Here is a 15,259-nt window from a genome sequence, read left to right on the forward strand (position 1 = left end):
AGGCACCAAAATTGAAAAGACTTCTAAAAAAACAAAATAAAAAAGTTTAAAAGTGGTAACCGCTCACATTGTGAGTCACCGTGTTTGCTTGAGGATTAAATATAGTTCAGCAGTGTAAATAAGATATCAATGCCTAAGGAAAGAAAAAAATTGTCTGGGGCTGAAAATCATAAGGGGCTTGAAAATCTAAAGCAAGCAAGCAAGCAAGAGGGTGCCCTTTTGAAATTCCTAACTATCAGAAGATGATCCAGACCTTAGGGGGCGCCAGAATAGAACTTTTCCTAGGGCACCAAATGTCTACAAGTGGCTCTGAAAAGAGGGAAAAGAAGCAATAGACTACAGGTAGTCCTCAACTTACAACACCTTGTTTAGTTATAGTTCAAAGTTACAATGGCACTGGAAAAAGTGACATAAATATTTTTCACAGTTACAACTTTTGCGGCATCCACATGGTCATGTGATCAAAATTCAGATGCTTGGCAACTGCCTCATATTTATGACGGTCACAGTGTCCTGGGATCATGTGATCCCCTTTTGTGACCTTCTGTCAAACAAGTCAATGGGGAAGTCAGATTCAAATAACAACCATGTTACTAACTTAACGACTGCAGTTACTCACTTAACAACTGTGGCAAGAGAGGTTGTAAAATGAGGCAAAATTCACTTAACAGATGTCTCACTTAACAGTAATTTTGGATTCAATTGTGGTCGTAAGTCAAGGACTATCTATAGATAGTGGCAATTCAAAGTAAGTTCAATTGTAAGGAAAAAAATGGAAAACAATAATGCTTTTTTATAACTATATAGTGCAGCCATATATAGAATACCTCTGGTTGTCCTAGAGCTCCAAGTATTTCAAAAGACATTAAAAATAATATTCTCTAAGGCATATGGCATTCTTTGTCAATGGATATGATGATCTACCTTAGCTTCAATTAATATAATAAAGTATTAGGCACATTCACAGGATGCAACAATTCTTAATCATAAAGTTGAACTTCTACTGCTCCTGGAAATGGACAATGAATTTTTTTCAATATTCAAATTTAATTTTTCAGTTATTTTTCACAATACAAAATATATGAATCTTTGCAACTTTGAATTTTGCCAGCCATGCCACCATTTTAATCCATGAAATTTGGGCACAAAGCAATTCAGAACTAAATCCAACCAGCTGACATTATTTTGTTCAAGAGTTGAAAGATTAAGGGATTCTAGTATTCTAAATGCCTTGGAAAACTGATGGCAGGGAAAAGAAAATGCTTTGGGAAAAGATATTCCATTGTGTGACAATTTTATTTTTGACATCTCAGGCTCAGAAAAAAACTGGCATTCCCCATACTTTATTTGTTAACAATAAAAAGTCATAAGTTATGAAAAAAACAGTTTAGGGGAGTGTTCCTTAATAACTTCTGCTCATAATGAAATCAATTTATGGAAAGAACTCTAGCATTGCCTGTGAATCAAAAGACTTGTATTTTTATGACTGGAAAGACATTTTAGCCTCTCAGGATTAGCCTGGGTGATACTGTCTAGTTGGCTTCTTATTAATCTACTCCTAGAGGAATAATATATAGATCTATAACCCTGCAAGTTGCAGGCAGAATCAGAACTTGGTCAGGCCACAATACATTCCACGCGTCATTAGTTAACCAGTATCAAATAAGTTAAAGAACTCTAATTAAAAAATATGTCTCTTCTTTACATTATACATAATAGATGGTATGCATATATTTCCCATTTGATTAAAAAAGCACCTTAATTTAAAAAAATAATAAATCAAGAGCAACAAAGCTACTGTTTAAAAAAAAAGAAGAATAGCACCATTTCTCTGCTCCAGCTGAAGCAGCCCCACACAAACAATCTACGCGTACATACACACTCCTATGGACATATGTACCCACAAGCAGCTGTGTTGCAGGCAGTACAAATGGCAGCAAGGTGATTCTCAAGTCACAGGTCACTGCCAGATATATACCTAAGACCTTATGCATGATAAGAATGGCAGAGAGTCCAAACGGCTGCAATTCTTCTTCAGTACATTAGTTCTCCAAACTCACTTCAGCATTTATACTGTTTTGTTTCTATCCACTGCGCTATTAACTGCCAAAAGAAAGAGAGAGAGAGAGAGAGATGGTGAAACATCATGGAAAACTACAATATTCAGAACTATTAAAGGTGTGAAGGTGAAGGCACTTCATGGGATACTCTGTCAACAGCTCCTACCTGTATCTGCCTGGGGCTTGCAGTAAAGCTCACAGTCCTCTTTGGAGCTGAAGCGGTTGGAATTTCCTCCACAGCCACTGTAGATAAAGGGCCGACATTCCAATACTCTCTGGTTATAGTACCATTTTAGGGTTAATTTGCTGCATCCGCCTTCTTCCAGAGGCAAGGTGCACAGGTCAGCTGGGAAAAAAATAACAGTGAGGATGCAACAGGCCAAGGCATTAGTTTATCTAAGATGCAACAATGCTACTTTAGGCATTACACTTAGCTACAATTCAGCAGAAATGTGGCCCATTCTCTCTAATGCTCTAGATAGAATTTTACTGTCAGATATTACAAGAATAGGTTGGAAAGAAGAAAGAGTGCTGGTAGTTGCACCAATACAGAATTTAAGTTCCAGTAAGTAGACCACATCACCAGCTTGTTATTACTTAAAAAAATATATATCCAAGATTGCCAGCTAGTGTATATAGGACTTGGGTTAAACAATAGCCCTTCTCATAATTGGCTCCAGGCTTTCCCCAGAGATAAGCAAGGGCCCCTCCCAATTTGCATATAGTATTATAACGCAGAAAATGCATTCATCCTCTTATGCCTTTGGTCCTAAATGACTGAAGGTGGGCACTTGTTTTACTATTTATGTTTACATTTAAAAAAAGAAGAAGAAATATTCTTGTTATTTTGTTTTCCTGCTTTTGTTGAAAACCACTTCGAGTTTTGCAATTGAGATAATCTAAAAATATTGTAAAATAATTACCTAATATGTAAAAAGAATAGCTTATAATAAAATTATCCTTTGTGTAAAAACCCTGATTGAGTATCACTCCTTTTAACCACATGGAAGCATCCATCTAATTTTCTTTGTAACAGTATGGACATGGTTTTTCATTGCCCATCCATGGGATTGTTTTGAACTTCTTCCAATCTAAACCAGAATGCCTAAAGCAGGCCTGTCAAACTGGTAGCCAGTGGGTTGGATACGGCCTGCAGAGGCCACACCCAACTTCGGCTCTGCAAAGGCAAAAAATGTCGCGATATGATACTGCCCGTGATGCGATCAGGTTTGACACCCCTGGCCTAAAGTGTTTGATGTGTCCCATATTTGATCTGCTTATCTTTTTCAAATTCAGCCAAGGCCAACAAGATAGGGTAGATTTAAAGCTATTACTTATTTCATAGAGGTTACCAAGTAGTCTATGAATGATTGCACTTTTATTAATCACTTCCACAAGTTTCAAAAGGATTCCAACCTTTCACTATCAACAGAGAAAACCACAGGCATGCGCCAATCCTTCAAACACATCAGAGACTGATGTAACTCACCATCCCTCAACATAGGACTCTCCGTTCCATCTGCTATCAGGCCCTCTTCATAGTCTTCCTCTGTATAGATATACTCATACTCAGGCCTGCTCGCTTTCAATATGTTTCGTTCCTGGCTCCCTAAAAAACAGAGATGGCTGATTCAAAAAATCTCAGGTAAGGAAGACTTGATGAGAAAGAAGGAACAACAAATATATTGAGTCCATGAGATAGGGCCCACTCACAAATAATATGTCAAATACAATAATATAACATCAAAAAGAAACATAAAAATTCAGAAAAAATAAGCATCAAGCCAATTGAAATTTTCAGTATTGCCCATTCTACTGTATTATGAACCAGCCACAGCTTCTGAGTGATTTTCAAAGGTGCTTCCAGATGATTCCAGGGCACTATAAATTATGAATGTCAATTAGCTTGATGGCTATTTTTTTCTGCATTTTTATGTTTCTTTTTGATTTTATATTATTGTATTTGACATATTATTTGTTATATTTTATCTGTTGCATTACTAAATTACTCATTACTAAAGAAATGAATTGAGCAATATTACATTACCACAACTTATTATTTCCCCTTGCTTTTATCCAGAGTTGGGATTCACTTACCTTCCCTACCAGTTCGCAAATGTGAGCACACAGGCCTCCTCTGCGCATGCGCACAGCCTTCCGCACATGCTCTTTGCTCGCACATTACATCCAGGCGGGTGGGCAGAGCCTCCCGCAGTCGTCACTACCGGTTCACCCAAACCGGACAGAACCAGCTGAATCCCACCACTGCTTTTATCTATAGAATAGTATATGCAATTCCCCTTCCTTTTCATAAGCTATTATAGCAATAGCACTTAGACTTGTACAATGTTTCATAGTGCTTTATAGCACTCTCCAAGTGGTTTACAGAGTCAACATTGTGTCTCCAACAATCTGGGTCCTTATTTTGTTCCAAGTAAAACAAAGCTAATCATACCCTGCCTCTTGTTTCCAACAGAAAAATAGATTGTCAAATTGATAACGCCTGGCTTGCAAAGTACACCTTACTTTGGAATTCCTAAGTGGACTGAAAGGAAAGGTGAAAATACTTGATTCTTGCAAGGAAAGTGTGACAGCAATTATTATTTTATGCATAATAACATCAAGAAGCGTACAATGTGTTCAAGGAAAAAAAAAAGGAAAAAATACTAAGAAACAAGACTCACCTTCCTCTTCCTCAGCATGAGACAGTTTAAGCACAGGGATTATTTGACCTTTAACAGATGGGTATGGGTGGGTGGATGGATCATTGGGGAGATTACCTGGGAAGGAGAAGCCACAATGCAAACCTAAATAGGCACATAACTGCCATAAAAATAATTGGCACATATTTGACCTCCCCACCTCAAGAGAAGAAACTTCCAGCCAAAGTTCAAGAACCCTCAGAAAACATATCTCCTTTTGAACTTTTCTATAAAAGTTAAGTAAAGGTAAAGGTTCCCCTCACACATATGTGCTAGTCGTTCCCAACTCTAGGGGGTCTTGAGTCTGTTTCAAAGCCGAAGAGCCAGTGCTGTCCGAAGACGTCTCCGTGGTCATGTGGCCAGCATGACTAAACACCAAAGGCACATGGAATGCTGTTACATTCCCACCAAAGGTGGTCCCTATTTTTCTACTTGCATTTTTTACATGCTTTCAAACTGCTAGGTTGGCAGAAGCTGGGACAAGTAAAAGTGAGCAATAATTATGTATGTAGAGAGGAGAGAGTTCTCAAATAAAGCTGATGTAATCAGTAATACAAAAAATCATATCCTGGATATCAGAACAGTCTTTATGGATGAATTTTAAGCTACCTGTCTTTGAATGGAAAAATATTGGATGCAGGCAAATCTGAGTGGCTAAAAACACTACACTAATGCACAATGCAGGCCTCTTGGTTAGTACAATTGGAATGTTTTAAACTTTAAAATTTAAAGTTAGTGAAACAAATAAGCACAACACACTTATTCTCCAAAGTTTGCCTCTGTTGTCATTACTGATTGAAAGAATACTGATTTCATGCATAATCATAGGTGGTAAATATTTGTAAACAGTTCACATCTTCCTATACAATAGATAAGCTCCCTCTGCTTTCTAAGCCATCTGTGCTGTTAGAGAACTGAACGTCTACGGAGTTATTTTTTCTTCTGCTTGCTGCATGCATTTCTCATGCACCTGTTTCCCTCCCTCCCTTCCTCCCTCCCTTCTTTCCTCGTTCCCCCCTCCCTTCCCCCAGAGATTTGTTGCCAATTTTTCTAGTCTGATAATTACTGTAATTCCCCAGATGCAATGTTGTATTTCAAACTACAAAATTATGAATTTCAATTCTTTTGTCACCAAACTAAGTCTAAAGTAAAAGACTTGGAAATGGAAATCTGAATCTTTGTGGAGCACTGAAAAAGCAGAGTTAGCAAGAAGATCTAAAACCCAAAGCAAAAAAATAGCAAAGGTAGGATGGTTAGTTAACCTTCTTTCAGTTGTAACTTTCCCTTAATTACTATTATCTACTGTTGTCTTTTACGTGCACGAATGCCATGGTAGGTTAGAGGGCAGGGTAAAGTGGTATTCCTACTCTTCTATTTCACTCCTCACAATAATCATAATACTTTTCAGATGTGTGGTAGAGAGAAGGGTCTCACAAACATCTATTTTAATCTTTAAAACATATAATTCAGTTTCCAGGTCCTCTTTCTAAAATCAGTTTGCCTGACTGCTTCATAATATTGTGGTCATGCTGAATGAGAGCTTTAAAACAGCTAAAGAAACAAATAAATAAATAAATAGTAAATATCAAAGACAGGATGGAACCTTTTTCTAGACAAATATGATTTGCTCAAATGAAAGAAAGAAATCAGAATGGGTTAGATGCCAGGACTCAATAGCATAGCTATGATAGAGAAAGAAAGCCATCCATCCAGAGAATGTTTACTTCCTCGTCTCATTCGGTTGAATCTGTATTCCTGAAATGTTTTACATATCTGGTATATTTGGGAGTGATATATTGAATACCTCTTTATTAATGTCTCAGATTACAAGAACTACAGAAAGGAAGACAATTAGAAAATACTTACGCCGTTCAGAAACAGAGAACTGGCTTCCACAAGCTGAAATGAAAAACAAAGAAACAATCCATTCACCAGGACACTCATTTTGTGATAAGACTGTCCAGCAGTTTTAAAACAGAAATACAATTTTAGGTGGGGGATAAGGGTCACTATTTTTTTCAGAGGAATTTCGTGGAAGCTGGAGTTTTGTTGCAATTTTAATGCCCCAACTTTTTATAACCAGGACGATACAGTAGATGTCCTGATATCTTCTTTCAGGTCCAACTTGCATCCTATTGCTTAGATCAATGTTTCTCAATGCTAGCAACTTTAAGATGTGTGGACTTCAACTTCATGTTGGCTGAGGAATTCTGGGAGTTGAAGTTCACACATCTTAAAGTTGTTGACGTTAAGAAACAGTAGGTTAGACTGACGCAATTAGGGCTGTCAGTAGTTTTTCAGTTCATGTCGTGGTTTCTTTTGACTTTGATTTGTGCAGTTCAGGTTCTCAATAATTTGTTCTTTCTCCATAATGGTTGGGGCACACAAAAAGAACTTAGCTATAGATAGATTTTAGTAACCTAGATTTTCCTATCATTATGTTTGTTCCTGAATAAAGTTCACACAAGTATCAGCCTCAACAGTACTTTCTTACAAGTTACAGTTTGAGGATTTTTCTTTACAAACATTATTCGTCCTGCGAAAAACTTCATGTTTGACTTCCCAAACTATTTTCCCTAGGGATATTTTTTTCCTCAGAAACATCTACCTATGGGACAGTACTTTGAAAAGCCCTGGAGTAAACAGTGTAACATCCAAAATCCTCCCCACTGCTGCAAACATATCTGCAATTTCCCCAGTAAGCACACATCCAGTTAAAAAAAGATGAAATAGATCCTAACCCCAGATTTCTAACCTACTGAGTGATTTGGATCAAATAGCATACTCCTAAACAGAGCATATGAAAAGCACCAAGCATAGCCGTTTCATTGAATAACCATGTTTTAGCACCATCCAGGGCAGCTATGAGTTGAATTCAGTGGTGAAATCCAAATTTCTTTACTACCGGTTCTGTGGGCGTGGCTTGGTGGGTGCAGTGTGGTGTGGCTTGGTGGGCGTGGCTTGGTGGGCATGGCAGGAGAAGGATACTGCAAAATATCCATTCCCACCACACTCTGGGGCCAGCCAGAGGTGGCATTTACTGGTTCTCTGAACTACTCAAAATTTCCACTACCGGTTCTCCAGAACCTGTCAGAACCTGCTGGATTTCACCCCTGATTGAATTGTTTACAAGAAAATAAGAATATGGATATGAAGAATCTAGAGGGAAAATGGCAGGGCTGAAGGGTCCAATTAGCCTTAGGGGAGGCCTTACCACAATGTTGACTCATCTCTTGCCTGACAAATTGGCGGACTTCTTCTTCCTGCAAAAAAGCACAAAGCAAATAATACTGAATTAATTGCTCTTCATTCATTCATTTATTTATTGAGTGCAGATATCCCACCCACAATCCAAATGGACTCTCAGCAGTTAATTATAAAGCAATAATATTGTATTTATTTATTAGACTTATAGTCTAATATTACTTTACTTTATGACTATTTATCTACTACATATATATTATGCACATTACCCAGGCAGCTTAGAAATAGCAACAAAACTTTAAAAAACCATTAAAAAATAATGAAAACTCCCACTGTCCCCCTAAACCAGGGGTGTCAAACTCAAGGCCCAGGAGCCAGATCCGGCCTGTGGAGTGCTTACATGTGGCCCGTAGGCCGCCCCCCCTGTAAACAGCGAAGGACCAACCTGCGGTGCCTCTGCCAGTGAAAACGGAGCTCATGAGGGCTCCGTTTTCAACCGCGATGGCCTCCTGCAGACCTCTGCCAACAAAAAGGGAGCTCAGGGAGGACACGCACAGCCCGCCTAGGCTCTGTTTTTGGCCGTGACAGTGTGTGGCCTCCCTGAGCTCCATTTTCGCTGGCAGAGGGCTGCAGGAGGCCGTTGTGGCCAAAAACGGAGCCTTGAGTGATGTCGAGTTGGCCACGCCACCGGACCCCCCCCCCCAGCCCATCGAGGTCAAACACAACCCTGATGCGGCCCTCAATGAAATCGAGTTTGACACCCCTGCCCTAAACAATACTTCCCCCCCCATCAATATACAACTTTACTAAGCTCCAGTCTCACTGTACCACAAAGCTTGTGGGAAGAACCAGGTCTTTAATGCTTTCTAGAAGGAGAGGAGGGTAGGGGTCTGCTGAATCTCAAGGAGAAGGTATTTCAAAGGGCAAGGTCTGCTCTCAAGCCAGCACTGTGTCTAGGCCTCCTATAAATGTGGGAAATAATCCTTTCCATTTTCTTCATCAAAACCTTCCAAAGCAGCATCCAGGTCAAAGCAAAATACAAAAGAGAGACTTATAAAAGTCTGGAATGTGAGCAATCAACTAGAGTGCTTAATTAATTGTAATTTTTTGTAAAGGAAAAAAAAACTGCTGCTGGAGCCACCTAAAACGAATTTAGGAATACACAAATCCCAATCCTGTCTCAGGATTCTGATTCAGAATGTTACTAGGCTTCAGTTTCATTCACTGGTAGAAAGCTGGCAAAAACAATAAACAAATGTCCTCAGGCCAATGTATTGGAAAGGCCTTTTCCCTCACCGTCATGCCAGATACTCCTTTTTCTCCTCTTAAGCCATCAAGTCCTGGACTTCCCTGTCAACATGCAAACAAATAACCAAAGTTATTAAAGCATTTGGAGCTGAAAAAATATGCTCATTTGGAAGAATATCTGAGATACACATTTTCATTTGTTTAAAAAGTGTGTATATGATTTATAAGTAAAATTGGATAACAACAAAAGCAAATGAGTTTGACATCATTCCGATTTAGACTGGTTTCACACCAAGGGCTAAGCCATGAATTATTACATAAATCACAATAGGTTTAAATAGTATGCCCAACCATAGTAAATCTGTCAAACTGGATGGCCATCAATGAATATGTGAACTTAAGAGTTTCTGGTCAATTTATTTAGAACAGTCAAACTATAGCATAGCCAGGACATATTTGGAAATATATTCAAGTATATCCAAGTAGCTGTTGAGTTAAGAGTTTGCTCCTACCCCCCTTAATTTCTGAAATAGGGAGGGAGGGAGGGAGAAAGCATTCTGGTAAGTAAAGATAGTTCACAATGTATTTACAAACCTGTTCTCCTCTTTCTCCAGTTATGCCTGGTGGTCCTGGAGCTCCTACAACTCTCTCACCAGCAGGGCCTCTTTCACCCTATAAGAGGAAACCAAGCACATCTATCATATCATCACATAGGATCTTCAAAGTGGAATCATTTCATAGGGCCAGACACCCCCTCTAGCCCTTCCTTACTTTATCCCTCCCTCCCTTCCCAGAAACAGTGTTTTGAAGAGGTACATTTTATCAACCTGTACCACTGTGCACCACTCATGTTGAATAATGCTAATGATGTTAGTGATGATATATCATAATACCAACGGTCTCTGGGTTATTTTTGACACTTAATGGTTTTGTTTAATTTTAGGTTTTATTGCTTTCAATACAGCAATCTGCCTTGTTTCTGTTTCTTGGAAGAAATGGAAAAGAAGAAAATAAGTTAAGAAAAATGGGTTTAAAGTTAGGGACTGCTACTTTTTAAAAAGAACTGAGATTAGTATGTTATGTGCCTTTGTGTAGAAATGATTCGTAAATTCAAAGTGCTCTGGATTAGCAGCACCTGTTCAAGGAGCAGATGACAGCTGTGACTCACATGGCTTTGCAGTTACATCTGGTGGCACCAGTTATAACCAGTTCTAAACTGGGGGGGGGGGGGCTCTTCATACAGCTGCTCACGTCTCAATCATCTCCCATCTGCATGACTCCACCCTATGCAGGCTGCCCCTGAAGATCCCTTGGAAGCCTCATCTGATCCAGAGAGCAATGGCTCAAGCATTGATGGTCTTCCATGTAGCACCTATACGTCGAGAGCTACACTTTGCCCAGGATATCATTAACCAAGAGCCTAAGAATCTACCTCCTACTAAAGGTTGGCATAGAGCAGGCTACTAAAGGTTGGACTTGAATGTTAGTTGGATTATGTCCCACCCCTAAAATGGAAAGGAATGACCAAAAAAAAAAAAAGAGGAAAACACAAAGCACAGTCCAGCCATCCTGTTCTTTTGTTGAGATTAAAATGCAATATTTGCTTATTATTTGATTACAAGAAGCACCAGGACACAAAATCTTATATCAGGCAATTCTGCACAGGATAATCTATAACAGCGATTCTCAAGCTTAGCAATTTTAAGACACATGGACTTCAAGTGCCAGAATTCCCCAACCAGCCATTTTGGCTGGAGAATTCTGGAAGCTGAAGTCCACACTCTTAAAGTTGCCAAGGTTGGGAAACCTTGACCTAGAGTATTGACAATAACAATCAAATAGTCCAATGGTGAATACTCACTTTCTGCCCTTGAATTCCTTCTGGACCTTTGGGGCCAATGTTGCCAGGTGGCCCAGGTGGCCCAGGGGGTCCATCATTTCCCACAGGTCCTGGGGAACCTATAATCCCTGGAGTACCCTACCAATAGAGATTTGAAGAATTCTTACATAGAGATTTCACTTGCGAAGAAATTTAATTATCCTGCTTCTGCATGGATCAATATTCTGCTAACTTGGTTGGAATGTAGGAGTTTGTATAGAATTAGAATAGAATTTCTTTTTGAACATCTGATTAATTTTTGCAGAATGGAGTATTTCAATCTTGTTAAAATTGTTTCTAAATATTTAAAAACAACAATTTTCTTTTTATTGTAACGTATTTTTGCAAAAAAATATTTGAGGACAACTGTTCAAGATAATTTTAGCTTGTCAATCCTGTTGAATTTTTCTGATTTCGGCAGAAGACTATACGTAAGGAAAAGTAATCTCAATTTAGTATCTCTATGAATCCAGTAAGAAGGATTATATATATAAATACTCATTTATGACTTCTTTGAGAGGTGTTGAGCCACAGTGGTGCCGTGGTTAGAGTGCAGTACTTCAGGCTACTTCTACTGACTGCCGGCTGCCTGCAATTTGGCAGTTCAAATCTCACAAGGCTCAAGGTTGACTCAGCCTTCCATCCTTCCAAGGTGGGTAAAATGAGGACCCAGATTGTTGGGGGCATTATGATGAGACTGTAAACCACTTAAAGAGGGCTGTAAAGCACTGTAAAGCAGTATATAAGTCTAAGTGCTATTGCTATCTCCTTTATTGTGTAATTCAATAAACCAGGTTTACTGTTACTGTTACTTATACTTTTACTATTACTTATTATATTATCCTCATTATGCACATAAGCCTAGATCTGTTTTAAAAGGTAAAGTCCTGGCAATCTTCCCAAAAGCAGAAATCTTATAAAGTGTAAAGTTCTTAACTGAGGTTGCACAACGAATAGGGTTAAAACAGTTTCTGCATATGTTTCTCTAATGATGAATAAACATACAAGTGGACCATTTTAAAATTTTGGAAAACTAATTATGTTATGAAAATTAAACTGCAAGGTTTCAGAGGATATGTTATCAGCACAATTAATTTAAACTGCTTTTTAGAACGTTTCAACTGGAGCAAGTAAAAGTTCAAAGACACATAACTCTGATATGAAGATGTGTTTTTGAGACTAATAAAATGATTATGAAAGAATTCCAGCAACTGCTATGTATTAAATACAAGCCCTAATTATAATGAAATCGAGGTTTCAAACTACTATGTTTTGGGGCAGGAAGAATAATTCCATCTGTTTTGCTTTGGGACAAGTTTGGTTACAAGCATTTCTCCTATTGTGAGAACTGGCCCTCAAAGGGATTGAAATCTAGGCAATTTGAAGTAGAAAACCAAAAGATTTATTTTTTTATAGGTGAATTTCTATTGCTTTGACTGCAAATTAAATGGATGAATTCATCCAAAGTAAGGATTTTATTTATTCATTTATCTATACCCATAACTAGATATATCATCTATATCTATTTATCTCTATAAGTACAGCTTTTAAAAGCATGGCATTTCGCTGAATTTCAGATCTTTAAAGTATACAGATGTTATTGTATCAATTTGTTTTTTCATTACTCTTAAGTGAAAGAATAGCACACCCTTTCCCCCTTTTCTCCCTGATCGCCTCTGGATCCTTTCTGGCCGTCAAATCCTCTGTCACCCTATGGGGAAAATAAATAAATATATAAATGGTGAGATCTGTATAGAAGTAAATCATGTAGTCATATTCCACTCCCCCACCCAGTGTGTGTATGTGTGTTTATGTATGCATGTGTGAGTATGTGTATATTTATCTTACATATGCAAAAAAAATAAATAAAAAGTTTACTTCATGGTAAAAAAATTCATAAAGGCTGATTTATTAGTGATTGGTTGAACCAATCAAAACGGAGACAGCACCATTCCCAACTCCTCCCCAAGTTAAAATCTTACATAGACAACAATATTGCAAGGCAACCCCAATCTCTGAACTGTAGGTGCTAAGGAAGCCTCTCTGGGATGTGGGAAAAGTCATTCAGAAACACACACACACCCCAACAATACTTCAGTACTGATCTACTGACACTTTGTATATACTAAGTATGTACATCAAATCTGGGCTGCCTCTATTCCCCCAAAATCCACAGTACGAGCATCTTTGACATCAGCCATTAAGCTCCTTAGAGTTATGTATATTTCGTTTGTGGTGCTAGCATTTACTTTTCTTCCCATATAAGCTCATTACTCTATATCAGTGTTTCTCAACCTTGGCGACGTGAAGAAGTGCAGACTTCAATTCTCAGAATTTTCCAGTCAGCTTTGCACTATAGTATTCTATGATGTATTTTTACTACGTTATTATATCATTTATTCATTATTCTATACCTTTGGACCAATGAGGCCTTCCTTCCCAGGGATTCCTGGTATCCCAGGCATGCCAATCTCTCCCTAGGAAAACAAAACAAAAGGTATAGGCTCTTCTGTCCAAATATATGGGCAGCTCTACTGCCCCATTAGAAAAAAAGTTGAGATACTTACAGGATCACCCTTTTTTCCAATAAGGCCCATTCGGCCTGGTAATCCCGGCTCTCCCTAGAACAGAAGGGAAAAATGTTTAGTTGGAAAGAAGAAGGCAAAAGAAAATGTAAACATCAATATTGCAACAGGCTTAGTGAAGGTCTTTGCTATGATAAAGATTCTCCAAGTTATTATATATCTATCCCAGAACAGATTATGAAAATGTCCAGAATTCTAAACATGTCCAGAATTCTGCCCTTAAGAAGGAGAGTCTTGTATGTAACCTGAGGGAAGCTGGTGGAAGAAAAAAATATATTTATTTTTTACTGTTGATTTCAATTCTCTCTTCAGAGGGCTGTATATTTTCAATTCTCATCTTCCATTATGTTTTTTTTTTTACAATATTCCAAATTATCATTATACACCTTAAAAACAAACAAAAGTTATCTTCTCAAAAAGCAAGTGGACAGAATAGCATTCGATATAGCCAAATATCCCTGCCCCAATTTATTTATAGAAACAGAGGCACTCCAATTCTGACCACAAATCAGGAAGATAAATAAGAGGAGATAAGCTCTCACCTTGCCTCTGATTTGTTTCATAATTTGAAGCATATTTCTGTCAGCCTTGCTCAACAGAAGTTGGGGACAGAAAGATGGATCCAAAAGAAGTAAGGTAAAATAAATAATACATAATTCAACTCCCTTCTTTTAGTCTCTACTTTTGAGATTAAATTAGATCCTTTAAATATGTGATCAGGACAGTCTTGTGAACAGTTGTGGCATGGGACCAAATCTGACTCTGATGCTAACAACATTGCTGTAACTGAGTCTGTAGATCGTCAGCTTCAGGAATCATCAAACCATGATTAATCTGAGGGTGATCAACTTCAGACATCTCCCGATCAGCTGGAGCAATCGGACGATGAGGTACAACCCCCAAACCCCGGGTCTTGACACATACATCAGTGAGTAGAACAAGGGTACTCAATGAGGCTCTTTGCTAGGCAAAGGGCAAGGCCTGAGTAATCACAACCAGCTGTTTGCAGGTAGATTTATGTTGCTACTTTGTCTTCAGTCTTCATTGGTTGTTTGGAATTCCAATTAAAGACTTATGTTCCTATGTTTCCTTGCTCTTGAATCCTTGAGTACTGGACTGGCAGACTATTCCATTTGCCTCATTTGACTCCTGGAATGAATTTGAACCATGCTCTTGGTACTTGAGTTTCAAACAGAATTATTCAGGCAAGCACCCTTTGCAAAGACCCTGATTTATAACTTTGTCTATTGTTATCTGCCTAGTTGTAGTAAATAACTCTATTCTGTGTCTGCTCCCATCATATCAGTGCGGTCAAAAAACCTAGTAACTGAATTCTCTTCCCAACACTCATATTCACTGGCATGTAAGAAATGCTTTGCAAGTTCCTCTTAATTGAACAAACAAGGAAGTGTTTATGAGCCATTTCATATATTTGTTTATCAGACCCAACATTGCCTTATAATTTATGTGAGTTCATAAAAATGATTCTAAGGTCAATATATAAGTGCCACTCGATGTGTTCCCAGAATTCTTCCATTGCACACATTTGCCAGTGTGTTCTAAATACAATGATAGCCAGAA

General features: G+C 38.2%; 1 protein-coding gene across 1 annotated transcript in view; it reads right to left on the reverse strand.

Annotated features, from left to right (window-relative positions):
* Positions 1 to 980: 980 nt before the first annotated feature.
* Positions 981 to 15,259, reverse strand: part of COL7A1 (collagen type VII alpha 1 chain) — a 71,403-nt gene continuing 57,124 nt past the window's right edge. Inside the window, exons 64-75 of the mRNA XM_070934364.1 lie at positions 13,661 to 13,714; positions 13,508 to 13,570; positions 12,742 to 12,804; positions 11,076 to 11,192; positions 9,809 to 9,886; positions 9,263 to 9,316; positions 7,977 to 8,025; positions 6,629 to 6,661; positions 4,745 to 4,840; positions 3,550 to 3,669; positions 2,227 to 2,406; positions 981 to 1,009 (exon numbers count right to left, since the gene is read on the reverse strand). Of these exons, the coding sequence (XP_070790465.1) occupies positions 981 to 1,009; positions 2,227 to 2,406; positions 3,550 to 3,669; positions 4,745 to 4,840; positions 6,629 to 6,661; positions 7,977 to 8,025; positions 9,263 to 9,316; positions 9,809 to 9,886; positions 11,076 to 11,192; positions 12,742 to 12,804; positions 13,508 to 13,570; positions 13,661 to 13,714 (936 nt within the window). The remainder of the gene's footprint in view (positions 1,010 to 2,226; positions 2,407 to 3,549; positions 3,670 to 4,744; positions 4,841 to 6,628; positions 6,662 to 7,976; positions 8,026 to 9,262; positions 9,317 to 9,808; positions 9,887 to 11,075; positions 11,193 to 12,741; positions 12,805 to 13,507; positions 13,571 to 13,660; positions 13,715 to 15,259) is intronic.

This window comes from Pituophis catenifer, unplaced genomic scaffold (genome assembly GCF_029215685.1).
Source record: "Pituophis catenifer annectens isolate HBS135680 unplaced genomic scaffold, rPitCat1.0.hap2 SCAF_2, whole genome shotgun sequence".
NCBI lineage: Eukaryota > Metazoa > Chordata > Lepidosauria > Squamata > Colubridae > Pituophis > Pituophis catenifer.